The sequence below is a fragment of the Lycium barbarum genome, chromosome 9, assembly GCF_019175385.1.
Source record: "Lycium barbarum isolate Lr01 chromosome 9, ASM1917538v2, whole genome shotgun sequence".
Classification (NCBI taxonomy): domain Eukaryota; kingdom Viridiplantae; phylum Streptophyta; class Magnoliopsida; order Solanales; family Solanaceae; genus Lycium; species Lycium barbarum.
In genome coordinates this window covers 36421014-36435451 of record NC_083345.1, presented here as the reverse complement: position 1 = coordinate 36435451, position 14438 = coordinate 36421014, and the positions used below count along the sequence as shown (strand labels likewise).

The following is a 14438-nucleotide window of genomic DNA, read 5'->3' as shown; positions in this document are numbered from 1 at the left end:
ACGGGCCCTATTTTATACCCGACTTGTGATTTTCACAAAGATCAAAAACAAAAAACAAAAAGTCTCTACGGGCCCTATTTACTCCGTCGAAGAAGAGCCCAATTCATCAGAGTCGGACCCTCCAGGGTCTTCCTCAGAGCTATCATCAAGTGCTTTCTTAGCCCTATCCTCGATCATCTTTGCGTCAAGTATACAAGCAGGAAGATTTTCAATACCCCGTTGAACCGCCTCGAGTGTAACCCTTCGAGACTTTCACCTCTCGTGTTCTACTAAAAGGGTAGAACGAGCCTCGGTAGCCTCAATTTCTTTGGAGGCTTCCTCCAGGTCGGCCTGAACTTTCTTTAATTTCTCCTCCAACTCGGACCTCAACCTCATTGGAAGATGCCAGCTCGGCCTGAAGGACATCATTGGCTTAGACAGCGGCCTCGAGCTCTTTTTTGAGTTCATCATTGATCCGGGCTCGAGACTCGTCCTTTTCTTCCATAACCTTTAACTTGTTGTTCGCTGTGGCCTTCTCGGCTTCGAGCTGCATGAACTTCTCGTCCGTTTTTGTAGCATCGCGTTTAACCGAATCGAGCCCTTCCCTCAATTGGGTGATGGTAGCTTCGAACTCACCAAGTTTAGTGGCATATTCGGTGTTTTCTCTGTTGAGCTGTTTGTTGTCCTCCTCCAGGACTTTAATTTTCTCGACTACAATGTCGAGCTCAGTTTTCAACCGGAGATTCTCTTTCTTGACTGCGTTGAGATCGGATTGGAGAGTTGGAGGGGCAACAACTTGGCTCAGCTGATTCTCTTTTTGTTGCAAAAGAAGTTTAAACTTCTCCGTCTCTCGGCCCTGAGCATCTAACTGGGCCCCTAAGTCGTCTATCTCATGCTGGGCTCGGAGGAAACCTTCATTCACAAGCACTACACTCTGCAAGAACAAAATAAATGAGGTAAGAATGGTTTACCCGGTGAAAGTTACACCAAATAAATTTAAACTTATCAGAAGAGGCACGTAAGAATGTTTACCCGGTTGCCGGCATGCATACCCTCGTTCATAAGGCACTGCCACGAGATTCCCTCCATCTTCTCATTGTCCAAATCTGAAACGAGAGGTCTTAGATAACTAGCAACCCCTACGGGGCGAGTTAAAAACCTGCAGTCTTCAGGGACGGTAACCATGATCGACCTGGTCCTCCTCGACTCTACATTTGGAGCAAAAAAAATATCTACAAGTCTAGATATCGAACCTGACTCGGTAGACCGGCTAGCAACCCTCGTTGCTCGTGGAATAGGGAGATGGCCAAACCCCGAGGCTTCTACCATTGCAGGAGGAGAATTGCCAAACATGTCATCAAGATTCTCCTGTTTCGAAGAAGAAGCAGGAGGAGAAGTTGGCATTGATTCAGTACTTGATGGTAACTCGACCATAGTAACTAGTTTGAACCTTGGAGGCAGGTCGGCAGTTGTAGTTGTTTCGGCCCTTTGAGCTATCTCGGCCCCTGAAGTTGTATCGGCACTTCTAGGCCTTTTCACTAGAGGCACCACCTCGGTTGAAGTGTCACCTGTAATGTCAATAAAATCAACGGACCTTAGTGGGATCGGGGCTTGGATATATTCGGCTATTAGAGGGAAAGGAACCTCAGCTTCCCCACCTGTGACTTGGTCTGGTAAATCAGTGGCGACGTTTTCTTCCGGGACTTCTACCTGGGCTATCCCGTCCCCAGTAGCAACAGGTCCCGATTCGATGCTCGCAATCCAAACATCATCCTCGGGGTCATCTCTCATACCTCGAGCTTCGGATGGACTGGCGGCATCCTTCGAGCTCCTCTTTTTTTTATGACCTTTGGACTTGGTCTTTTTCTTTTTCTTTTCAAGTTTGACAATGAGCCGTGCTGACCCTGACATATCGAAATCCGAAATAGATGTGGCGGGCTCGTCCGCTGGTGCAGGTCGTGGGCTCGAAGAGCCTTTACCTAAACTTGGATATCAAAGGATTAAATCGGAGTAAAATTCAACGAAAGAGAATGACAAGAATTAAAGGAAGAAAAGGATACCATGATTTTGTGCTATCCATCGGTCACCGGACAAAACTTTCCATGTCCGATCTTCGTGCAAGTGTTGGCCAATGATTTTTTCAATACACTTGGCGAATCCGGGAATCGCCTTCGGAACCCATGCCTCGGCTGAAATATTGGGAAAAGTTAGAAGGAGTGCTCGAAGACATGTAAAAAGGAGATAAACCCAAGAAACTTACGTTTGTCATTCCATCTTTCGGGGAAAGACATGTAATCCGCCGGTATGATGTCCCCGGTCTTAACCCGGACAAAACGTTCGTGCCAGCCCCGATCCCTATTCTCGTCGACATAGGAAATAATTGGGTTTTTTCCTCATTTGGAGACTTTTATAACGCCACCATGGAAGATTCTCGGGAAATATAACCGGATGAAATGGCTCAGGGTAAAGTTAATTTTGGCATTATTAGCCAAAAGACGGATGCAAGCCACGATACTCCAAATGTTCGGGCCTATCTGAGCAAGGCATACTTTGTATGTTCGGCACATTTCTAGGATAACCGGATCAATTGGAGGATTAAGCTTCAAAGTAAAGGGATAGGTGTAAACGTATGAAAACCCCTACTTGATGTCGGTGACTGATTCATCTTCACCAGGAGCAAAAATCTCGACGGGTCGGTCATCCCAACCGCACTTAGCCTAGACTGTAGGAAGGTGTTTCTCTTTGATCGAGGACGGATAACGTCTCACATCAAAACCCCGGTCAGACCTCTTTACGGCCTTTTCAATGACGAATTCGTGGTTGAAATTGTATCTCGAGGGGATTATATCTTTGGCTGTAGGTTCAAAGGAAACGGTTTCTGTTTTGTCGTCGGGACTGACAACAGGTTCGGTAGCCAAGGAAGAAACTGAAGGAACATTTTGGGAAGTAGATTCGGTATTCGTTGTCATTTCTTAAGTTTGGATGATGAAGTATGAAAATCTGCAATGAAGGTATGAAGATTTGGGATGAATAGATGAAGATTTGAAGGCCAAAAATATGGAGATATGAAGATTTGGAGACAAACAGGTGAAGTTAAAGAAGATTTTCCAGAAAGTGAAGAAGATATTGCGACTCGGATGAATTTCTCTCAACAACTTTTCGAAGACTCGAAAAAATGGAGCAAAGTTTCAAAAGGGGAGCAAGAACAGAGGTTAAAAGAGATGGTCGAAAGGTGAAAGATGAAAAGTGAAAATGAGAAATCACTGCAGCTCCATATATATAAAGAAAGTTTAGAGGTTGTTACCGAGGTTATCCAACCAAAGCAAGACACATGGCCGAAGTCAAAAGGACGTGACATGAAGCGACGTTTCGTTTCCCGCCTGTTTTCAAAGAAGAGACTTACTGATGAAGTCACCGAGGTAATCATTCCACTTCCCGTCACTACGATAAAACTTCGATCCGAGAAGTGTGGGGACTATCTGTATACGGTAAAAACCGACGTAATTTGTATTCGGCAAGAACCGAGGGAAATGTTACTGCTGTCCGAGATAAGACCGAGCAAGAAGGAGGTTGTTGGCCATCGATGGGAATGAGGACCGAGAGGTCGAGGGTGTACCCAACTCAGAGTCAAAACCAACGGTATGTTAATAGACGTAGAAAATCGAGCCTGAGGCGAACACACTCGACATAAGCTCGGAGAATCCGTTATGGGACAGGACACGCGCCATCTGACCGTTTCGCCTTTTGCGCTGACAACAGTACGGGTGCCAGACCGTACGGACGCCGCCTTATCCATTTTAGGGTTTCCTTAGAAAGGCCTTTTTAAGATTGTACGAAGGCCCATTTGTTTGTAGGTATAAATAGGAGTGTACCCCCTTCATTGTTAGGTTGGCTTTTCATTATTCTACACATTTGTAATCAGAAAAAGTAGCAGTGAAATATTCTTAAGTATTTTGGCTCGGTTAAAGAAAGAAACTCCCATATCGGACCAGTTCGCAGAGTTTGCAAATTTGTCACCCTAAGTTTCTTTTGCTATTATTTATCAATATAATACTATTTGCTTGCTATTATCTTACACTATAAATTAATTTAACCACATATCCTATTAACCATTTACAAATTTAATTGTTATCCATTTTTAAGGGTAAACAGAACTAAAGATCATTATACGTGACTTCCTAAAGTAAAATTCATGAAGCACTCATATATGATACTATAACCTTTTGACTATACTCATATATATTAAATTTGACAATCTTTTTTATTTTGTGACATAGAAACATATTACAACAATAAAAATAATATTTAAATGTTAAGTAAACAATAAAAATAATATTTAAATGTTAAGTAATTAATTTGAAGTTTGCTCGGGGGCGGACCCATGTACTATTTTTTTGGTGCTCGAGCACCCATTAACCGTGGCGCATATCCTATATAGACATATAACAAATATTGAAATTTTGGTATAAAATAATAAATAACACCCAGAAAATAATAAAAGATCTTGGTGCTCTAGTTAAAAGGTTGTAGGCTTAAGGCTAAGCCATGGAAGAGCCAAGTTTGAATTCCACTCAAAGCAATATATTTTTTTGTGTATTTTAAGGTGAGCGCCCTGGACCATTGAATCCTGAGTCCGCCACTGAGTATGATATATGATGTTTGACGGTATAGTGTACATAAAAGATGACTTGTTATAAAACATAACCTTAAATTGTTTTTATAAACACTTTTTAAAAATAAACAACACTATCCGTATTCATAGTTTCCAGCTAAATTTGCTAGTAGAGTTTTCATTAAAGAAAAGAAATTTCTTTTGAAGAAAAAAAACTTAACGAATAAAAACAAGCTCTTCACTATGTTAACCAAAAAGAGAAAAAAAGGGACAAAGTATCAAGGCTACCTTTTGATTAGGTTTTTACTCTTAGCTACCTATTTGAAAAAAACAAAGTCTAGAAAACTTTTGGTGAGATGATGATGAAGATAAAATAAAGGTGCACTGAATATTTTTGATACAATATATATGCCTACTTATCCAAGAAGGGGCGAAAAATCTGCATGTAATTTTGATAATATTATGAAGAGTTTTGATTGTCGTACTCTTTTCTACTATAAATAGTTGAACATAATGATATTAGATAGTTTATGTCTAAAACAGTTGAAAGCTAGTTATTATTCATCCTTAGTATTCCTTCAATTCGACGGTTCTTGCTCAATTGATAGAAAGTGGAATAGTTATGAAAATTAGACCTTTCTTTTATCCTACACAATTAATTGCAATTTAGCTATTTGAAATTCATCTTTCCCCGATATGTTTGATTTAGTTGTCCAAGTTGAGGTGCAATCAATTTAATTTTTAAATTTTTATATTTAATATTTATAAATAATAAATGGAAAAACCGTAGCAACATTAAACTATGATGGAAGGTTCCTAGAAAATTGAGAGAGATATTAGAAAGCTCTACTTCGTAGTCTAATATGAAATTTGCATTCAATTCTCACCAATTTATTTATTTATTATTTTTGTCATTAAATTAATCGTTCTATGACAAGTTCAACAATCTAATGCCAGTCTGGTCAACTAAGCATGAATGCAGTCGACTCCAAATTAGTTCACTTGATCAGAGTGAATCAATGATTTTTGGTCTCATGATGATTGAGACTGGAGAAACATTTTATAACATGTTAGTTATATTATATTTGATCAAGTTCAAATAAGTTTTTATGATAGCCAAAAGATTTAATCTATGCATCGATCATTTTTAGAAGTAAGCAGTGTTTTAAAAGGCGGGGCGTTTTACATACGCCTCGACGAGGCGTAAGCCTCGAGGCACGGGGCGTAAGCCCCATGGGTATTTAATTTTTAGTATTTCTTAAAATAATATAATTACAATAAATATTTTTAAATAGGTAAAATTACATAAAAAAATAAATGAAAACTGTAAATAAATGAAAAAAAAAATAATAAAAAAAAAAATATATATATATATATATATATATATGTATGTATGTATGTATGTATGTATGTATGTATATGTGTGTGTGTGTGAGCGCGCGCGCGCGCTTGATCCTCACAAAAAAATTATTAAAGCAATCCATTATACACCGCTTATAACTTGTAATTACATATAACATAATTTTACAAGTATAAACAATACAATGAAATAAAAGCTATTATGAAATGCAAAACAATTCTAACATTTTAACTTTCAAACACGGAAAAAAACACAGTTTCTTAAAACACTATTACTATCATACTATTCATTTTATCTCCCTATAAGCAAATAATCAATAAAATTTATAAATATTACAATTAAAACATAACTTCTTCATGAACAAAAAATAAAATTATATGATAATTCTTATACATAGGACTTATGACCAATGACAAGTGAAAATGTACAATTCCGCTATGTGTTTTTTTTTTTTAAATTAAGTGATATTCACCCTCACGACGTTCTCAAATAGTAAATATCCAATACTACGACTTTTTATATGAGTTACACTCAATCTTCTATTTCTATAGATGAAAAACTATTAAGTATCATTATTTTGTTAAACAATTATGAGGGTGAATGATTTTAATTAAGAAATTTAAAATATAATTTGTGTAAGAACCGTTAGGCGAGCCCTGGGCATTGGGCGTTAGGTGTGTTTAGGGCATACGGTTGGGCGCTTAGGGCGTAAGCCTCATAGGAACTAAGCCCCGCACATTAGCCCCAGGGCGTTTTGCCACTGTCCTGCCCCGAGGCAAGCCTCGGGGCGAGTCTTGACAGTGCCTTTTAAAACAATGGAAGTAAGATTTTATTTTTCAATTTTATGGATTGGAAACTACTTGTACAATCTAACTATCCAATCAGTCAATAATCATTAATCAAATAATATTCAATTCAGGTCAGTTCATTGAGCTGTTGATTTTCTTTGATAACTGATATTCTAAATTTTGCAATAGATCGATATGTTCCTCAGCCAAATATTAATTTACTTGGCTCTTCGACAATTTGACTCTCGAACGACATCATCAAAGCTGAATTATTAGCCCTCGTAATTAAACGATAGAGCCTGGTAAAAGAACGAAGCTTCTACCCATGTGAATGTGCAAACAATCATCCAATTACTTAAGAATAATCATTTACTTTATACTAACTTAAATTTTGATTGCACCACTAGTTGGATGGTCCTATAATGGCTCATATGTATAGGGAAAAAATCAGTTACAGATATCTAGACAAAATTTGGAAGGACGTTGGGTCACACCCACCCCGTTTTGATTTCTGACAAACCACCCCATTTTGCTGAAGAAATTATGGTGGTTGATATTTCCTAAAACCACCCCCTTAGTTCATCTAACCAGCATTACCTCCCCACCATAGAGGTATCTCATAGTCCATTATTCCTTAGTGCAAACATTTCGCAAACTTATTACTCTTCTTTTCTAATTTATGTGACACTATTTAATTTTGAAAGTCAACTTTCTTAATTTTGATCATAGAGTTATTGAGATCTTTGGATAATTTAAGCATTTGAAAACTATATAAAAAGTATTTAAGTTACTAACAGCTAATCATTCAAACCATTTAAGAGGCTGAAAATGTAATCAAAGTGAAACTCATTTGTCCTTTAAAATTCGAACAGTGATACGTGAATTAGGGCAAATGGAGTATCATATTACTCCCTCTATTTCAAAATATTTGTCTAATTTTGACTTGATACGAAATTTAAGAAAGTAATGAAGACGTTTGAATCTTGCATTAAGATGTGTAAAATGTACCAAAATACCCTTTAATCTCGTGCTCTTAAAAGTGTAAGGTGCAGGGGCGGATTTACATGGCGGTGAGGGTGTTCACCCGAACGCCCTCGGTAAAAAATTACAGTGTATATATAGGGTAAATTTTTCGTATTTATGTACATATATTGACCTTTGAACAGCTTGAACAAATGCAAAAGATTAGCTCAAGCGGTTCAGGATGTTCAAAATTATCTCTAGAATCCTAGGTTCGATCCCTAGGGACAACGAAGTTTTTTATATTTAGCTTTTATTATTTTTTTTCGAATCCCGTCATTAATCACGTGTAAAGATATATAGAATGTACTAAAATATCGTTAAAAGTAAGCCACACACTTTGAAACGTAAACGGAGGGAGCAGTAGTTTCTTTGGGAACAAAAAAAAATAAAAATAAAAAGGTTCCCACACGAGCTTATATAAGAACCCAAAGTAGAGCAAAGTCCAGCGAACCACTTCCCGCCATGTCTTGTCTTTCTCTCAAACCGCTATCCATTTCACCATTCATCTCCTACAACCCACAAAACATCAAACCCTTAAAATCCCAACACAACATCATTCCACCCTGTAGTAAATCACAGCAGTACCAAACTGAAAGGGCCCACAAATTCGATGTCGGCGACACTTTCTTCCGCAGCGAAAGCGCCACTGCCCGGGACCTGGGAGTTCTCTCCGCCGCCGTCTACCGGAACACCACCGGGAGCCTCCGTGTTCTCGACGCCATGTGTGGCTGTGGTATTCGTTCTCTTCGCTACTTAGAAGAGGCCCAGGCTGATTTCGTTGTGGCTAATGATGCAAATGACAATTACAAGGACCTTATTTTGGCAAATCTGTCTCAGGTAGGTAGGGGTGGCAAAATCAGCCCATGAAATCGAAGTAATTGCACGGTTTTCTCTTCAAATGGACTGGTCTTTAATTTTTACCGGTCTTTGATTTTTGCCCTTCAAAATCAAACTTATCCTAGCGGGGCATAAGTTCTTTTAGGATGCAGGCACAACACGTGGATATTATGATACGTAACTTATGTCCTCTAGGCATAAGTTCTGAAGACAAAAAATTAGAGATCAACACAAAATAGGGGAAAAAGTACAAATGACCCCCTAAAATCATGACCCGTCCAATCCGTTCAGGTTAGGGCGGGGACCCACTTATTTTATTAATTTGGCTCATTTGAACCTGCTTTTTCCAGCCCATTCATCAGTCTACGTTGACGCATGAGAAATTTTGTCTAAATATTTTTTAAAATATTTTTAAAAAGATATTTTTTATTTGATATGTTATATATATAGTCATAATATAAGGAAAAAAGCTTTATTAGGACCCTGTACAACTGTCGGGACAGGCCCTTACCTACCCATAATCTCCATACAACTAGACTCGACTCGGGTCCAAATAGAAATGGAGCTCATCATCAATAGTTGAATACTCGCTGTGTGAACGGCTTCTTATAACATAATTTATACTCACACAAATTACAAGAAAACAAACAAAGAATGTAAAACTTAGTAAGAATTGGGCTGGTTAGGTTACGACTCGGTTTTTAGCCTATTTCAGCCAATCCGTTTCAGCTCAAGTAACTTTTGGGCGGGTCAAATACCTACTTATTTATTACCTCAGGCTATTTTGACATGCTGAATTTCAGTCCAACCTGCCCATTGGACACCCCTATTCTCAGGTCTCAAGTGGTTCTGGAGAAGGGAAAAGATGGGAGGTTAATCATTTGCCTGCTACTAGGTTATTGGCTGAGTGTTATGTGCGAAAGGACTACTTTGACCTTATTGATGTGGATTCTTTTGGTAGCGGTTCAAGTTACTTGAGAGTTGCTTTGGATGCTATGAAATTGGGGGGCTTGCTATATATTACTTCCACTGATGGACTTTCTTCTGGTGGTCATAGGCCTCACCAGTTAAGTTTCTGTTTAATGTTTTTTATGCCCCTCAAGCACATCTTCCCTCTTAAACTTACAGCTTGTTTGGATGTTTGTTACCTATTGTATTGTATTGTGTTGTTAGTTTAAATACAGTGTTTGTTTTGATCGTTACCTAATTTTTTTGTATAGTATCGTTAAATCCATCGTTATGTAACTGACCAATTTGGTGTGATCGCGGCGTTACCTTTTTTTTTTTCTTTCTCATTTTGTCTTTGCTTATTATCTATTTTATCCTTTACCCTACCTTTTTATAGAGGCTCTACCCGTTACCCAACTTTTCTTGTAAATTTATCCTTCAAATTGCTGATGTGTGACATTATGTAACGACAGAAGTTGTATTAATCAAAACAATACAGTACGATACAATGCACCACAAAACAATATAACACGATAACTTATGAAACATATGTAACAACCATCCAAATAGAGTGTATTGTTTCCTTTGTTCTTTTTTTTTTTTCTCTCTCTCTTTTCTTTCCCCTCTTGAAACTCCAAAACATGTAGAATAATGTCCCTTCTTGCAAATTACATGTCAAATGCTTACATAGGTTTAGAAGGAGAGAAGGTTGCGCCTATGATTGACTGATAAATCTTCATACTACCAGGTTTAATTACTCAGATGGCGCCTTAGATAGAGCTACATAGTAAATGTTCAGAAAACGAATTCAAAACTTTCCACAATTAGGCACTGGTATGACAAAAGGCTTTCGTGGAAGATATTTTCTTTGATAAAGATTTGGTGTTTGATAAAATCATTTAGACTCATACTTATCAAATTAATTAAAAAAAAAAAAAAGGGAAAAAGCTTTGGGCTTTATATGTAGTTACTTGTGGACTATAATGCAATAGCTATTTCCCAAGTAGCTGTTTAACTTTACTGAATCCCGTGTTAGTGTTAGGATGATCATAAAATTCGTTCTTTCTTTGTAGGTCTTTAGCTGCCTATGGAGCATATGTTCGGCCTTTGCCATACTCCAATGAGATAGGTCTCCGGATGCTTATAGGCGGGGCAGTTAGAGAGGCTTCAGTGCTTGGTTATCATATTGTTCCACTTTTCTCATACTACTCATATCATGGGCCCGTGTTTAGAGTGATGCTACAAGTCAAGCGTGGAAAGTCTCCTTCTAACAGGTTAAGCTCGGTTGTGAACTTTTTCAGAGTTATTTCATTAGTACTTGGTGATGATGCCTTTGCTTCTCGTGACAGGTATTATAGTTTTATCAGCTATTGCAATCGATGTGGGAACACTCGAGCATTTTCCTGGAATGAACTTGGTGAGATCAGCTGCCCTTGTAGTACAAATGTATGCTTTCGTACCTCGTAGTGTATTGATTTTGGTATATTTACATCAAGAACTATTTAGCCCATAGTTATCCATTGTCAAGTTATTTGACATTTACATGAACAACCCCACTAACTTCCATTCCCAACCCCGGTTCAAAATGTCATAAAATCCTGCAAAAGATTTTAGTCCAAGTGTCATTAAATGTGTAGTAGCCAGGGGCAGATCCATGTGGAGGGATGTGGATTCACGTGCACCCACGCTCCCTTCCCTAGACCCACGTCTATATCTCTTAAAAACAACTTAAATATATGTATTTGCACCCAAGCTCAAAGAGTCTTATGGTGCAATGGTTATTGGGTGCACCTCTACAAGTAAGAATAGGCATTCGAATACCATGTCCTACTTGTGTTTTTCCTATGGGGGATGGGCATGTCTTGTGTCCCCTCTTGCTTATTAATTGAGTACTTTTTTTCTTTCTTTGTTTGGTTTATTCTTTCAAAATCTCCAAGTCTAACATATTGAATTCCCTTTTCTCTTTTTGTCATCATAAAATTTTATATAATTATATCAGATGTCTATATTAAAACTAGTAGCTGTGGAGGATGTAACATATAGTCAATAGAACTGATCCCAACATTTTTCCAATACGGAGCATATATATATTGTGAAAAATCACTAAAATGAGTGATTCAATGGTAAGAACCTACAGGCTGGACCCATCAAATTTAAGTCCTATATCCACCCTTGATAGTAACCCTATGAATGAGTGAAGTTTGTTCTGCATATGGTCAAATGAAATGATCCTCAGGCTCACGTCTAACCGTTACACTTCTTTTCAGGTTTCACGTTCACTTGTGGTTTCAGGACCCCTCTGGACTGGACCTCTTCACAATGCTCCCCATATAACAGAAATGAAGAGTTTGGCTGATCGGTGGGGATGGCTTGGTGATGGTGAAGGGAAAAATCTTGAAAAACTATTGAAACAAATGATTGACGAGAGTGACCCCAAATTGCCAGTTGGATACCTCAATGCAGATGAGGTTTTTGTGACACAATTTTTTCTTCACGTATTATATCTTGATTGATTTAGATAATTAGCTTAGATGATTGGAACAATCATGGAATTTTAATTTTTGCATCATTTTAGTTATTGATTGTTTTTACCATACTCTGAACTTCGATTTATTTGTTTTGTCACCTGCAGATCGCAAGTCGTGCTAAACTTAATTTGCCTCCTCTAAGTGCGATAATGAACCGCCTGCATGAGGTATGTCAGTAGTGTAGGTATTGAAATATTTGACCGGAGGACTGGCTATGGCCTTCCTCAGCTAAAAGAGATTTCTGGACCCTTTACAGTCCAACACAAATTGAACAAAACAGTTCCCCCCCCCCCCCCCCCCTCAAGCAAGCGGTTGACCTGATGATGGAAAAGCGATTTACTTCCTAAACACCTTTAGTAGCAAATAAAAATAGCTGGTATATATTAAAATTTAATAACTTTGACACATATGAAAGCCTCTTCAAATGATTCAGCTCTTTACTGATTCTTTCTGGAAAAAAGCAAATCCAAAACCAATTCTTTTGAAGCTAAAGAAGTTTGTCTCCGAACCCAAACACCACCTAAGTTTTATGATACTATAAATTTGGTATTACATCCTTTCGAAAGAAAACATTTTCTTTAATATTTGGTGCATAAACATCATTCTGCTCATCTGAGGCTGGTTTAAATTTCAAACAATTCCGTTGATTTTTTTCTAGCTTTGCATGTCATTATCTGGCCTAACAATTTGATACATTCACTAAAGTAAATTTCACTTCTTTGAAACTAATAAAGCAGGCAGCCACTAAGTAAATTTCATTTCCATCAGCTAAGTTGGGTCTAAATATCAAGATGTATGTAGTAATATAAAAGAATCTTATGAACGCTGGTGTTCTTGGAGAGTTGATATGGTCCATCTAAAAGGATCTGTAAAATGATCCCAACAACTATTTTTTTGGTGCATTTCACAGGTGTTTTGATGGATTTTCCACTTCGTACACATTAGACTAGCTAGATTAAGTTATCCGCTTTAACTGGTAGTACTCATTATTGTTTGGACTCGGCTCCCTGGTCTTAGCATCGTTCACGCATGTGTTGGAGCTAACTACTACATCTGTTTTATACTTCTTGTATCTTTTTATGCCTTATTAATGAAATCTGCTTCATAAAAGACAAATATAAAACCAGACAAAAATAATTTCTGCATTTATATGCGATTTTCAATTATGGTATCCAGTGAAGCATGATTAGAACTCATGGACAATTTATGATTGATTATCTCAATGCAATCTAGGTAGATAACAAACTTAATTGACGTTGTTCACTTGAGTAAGTACCACAAAGAATATATGATGTTTGAGCAGGATGCTTTGAGAATCTACAGACCTTTTCAATTAACCTATGTACCTTTTCAATTAATTCAAATAAATAAAGATGAGAACATTAAACTGAAACTATTTTGAATTTGAAATTTCCAATGTGAAGATGACATTAAGGCGTGGTAATGAAGTATTTGAAGTATAAGAAGGTATCTTTTTTAAAAGTTTTCCTCTTTAAAATAAACCATTAAGATTAATATCATTGTTTTGGGGGGCTTTATTACAGGAAGGTTATGTTGTTAGCAGATCACATATTGCCCCAAATGCGATTAAGACAAACTGCCCCATGGTTGAATGTGTTGAGATTGTAAAGCAACTCCAACAGCCTGCTGAAATGAATTCGCTCCATTAAAGTTCATGGCTGCTGCAGTACATCGATGAAGAGGATTGTCAATACTGTTGTAGAAGGCTTTAAATCAGTTCTCCAAAATGAAGAACCACAAAAATTCAGTAGTTGCTATTACAAGTTTTGCACGCACTTGCGTCCACTGAAGAGCAATTCAGAAATTTTGAAGGTTGCTCATCCAATCCCAGTTTTAGTTTAACTAGGCAGAGCTTCGCTAATCTTAGCTTATCATGCTTTTGACGCCGGCTTGGGTTTTGGTGTATGCAGAAATCTGCGGCAACACTTTCTAGTTGATAGGTGAGAACAAATTTTGTTCTCTTGTTGAAAAACAAATTATTGAGTATTGGAATGACACCGACACAGGTGAAGCGAAATGAACATGGACGTTTCATATAGCCATCCCAACAATGTTGAGATCAAGATGCATTGTTGCTCATTGAACAAAATGATAGTTGCCTGGAGATCCATCACTCTATTAACCTAGCTGCATCGTCACTAAGCCATGATGAACAGATCATTAACATACTTGGAGATTATATGCAGATTCATGCATGTCCTTTACTGATTATTTTCAAGTCTTCATGTAGTTCAGAAAAGTTGATACACTTAGAATCAGATGCAAGTTGTGTTGGAAGTCCACTCTCCTGAATGGAATTCAATGTCTCTTGTAATGAAGGTTTAAGGTTGTTCTTACCTGAA

General features: G+C 37.6%; 1 protein-coding gene across 3 annotated transcripts; it reads left to right on the top strand.

The window, feature by feature from the left end:
- The first annotated feature begins 8194 nt into the window (after positions 1–8194).
- Positions 8195–14307, top strand: LOC132611285 (tRNA (guanine(26)-N(2))-dimethyltransferase). 3 transcript variants are annotated; one of them, XR_009571526.1, is made up of 8 exons: positions 8195–8599; positions 9403–9665; positions 10621–10821; positions 10897–10993; positions 11815–12015; positions 12180–12242; positions 13620–13908; positions 14007–14307. XR_009571526.1 is itself a non-coding variant. In XM_060325713.1 (7 exons), exons 1-7 carry the CDS (start codon positions 8225–8227, stop codon positions 13743–13745), a joined length of 1293 nt encoding a protein of 430 aa, XP_060181696.1. In that variant the 5' UTR covers positions 8195–8224; the 3' UTR covers positions 13746–14307. The 3 variants fall into 3 exon arrangements, 2 of the variants coding, with proteins under 2 accessions (XP_060181696.1, XP_060181695.1); XM_060325713.1 differs by having other exon boundaries at positions 9436–9665; positions 13620–14307; XM_060325712.1 differs by having other exon boundaries at positions 13620–14307.
- The last annotated feature ends 131 nt before the right edge of the window (positions 14308–14438 follow it).

Coding starts and splice junctions, on each gene's coding strand:
- LOC132611285 (XM_060325712.1), top strand. CDS start 8,225: ATGTCTTGTCTTTCTCTCAAACCGCTATCCATTTCACCATTCATCTCC. Junction 10,994..11,814: donor GCTGCCCTTGTAGTACAAAT/GTATGCTTTCGT, acceptor ACTTCTTTTCAG/GTTTCACGTTCACTTGTGGT. Junction 12,243..13,619: donor TAATGAACCGCCTGCATGAG/GTATGTCAGTAG, acceptor GCTTTATTACAG/GAAGGTTATGTTGTTAGCAG.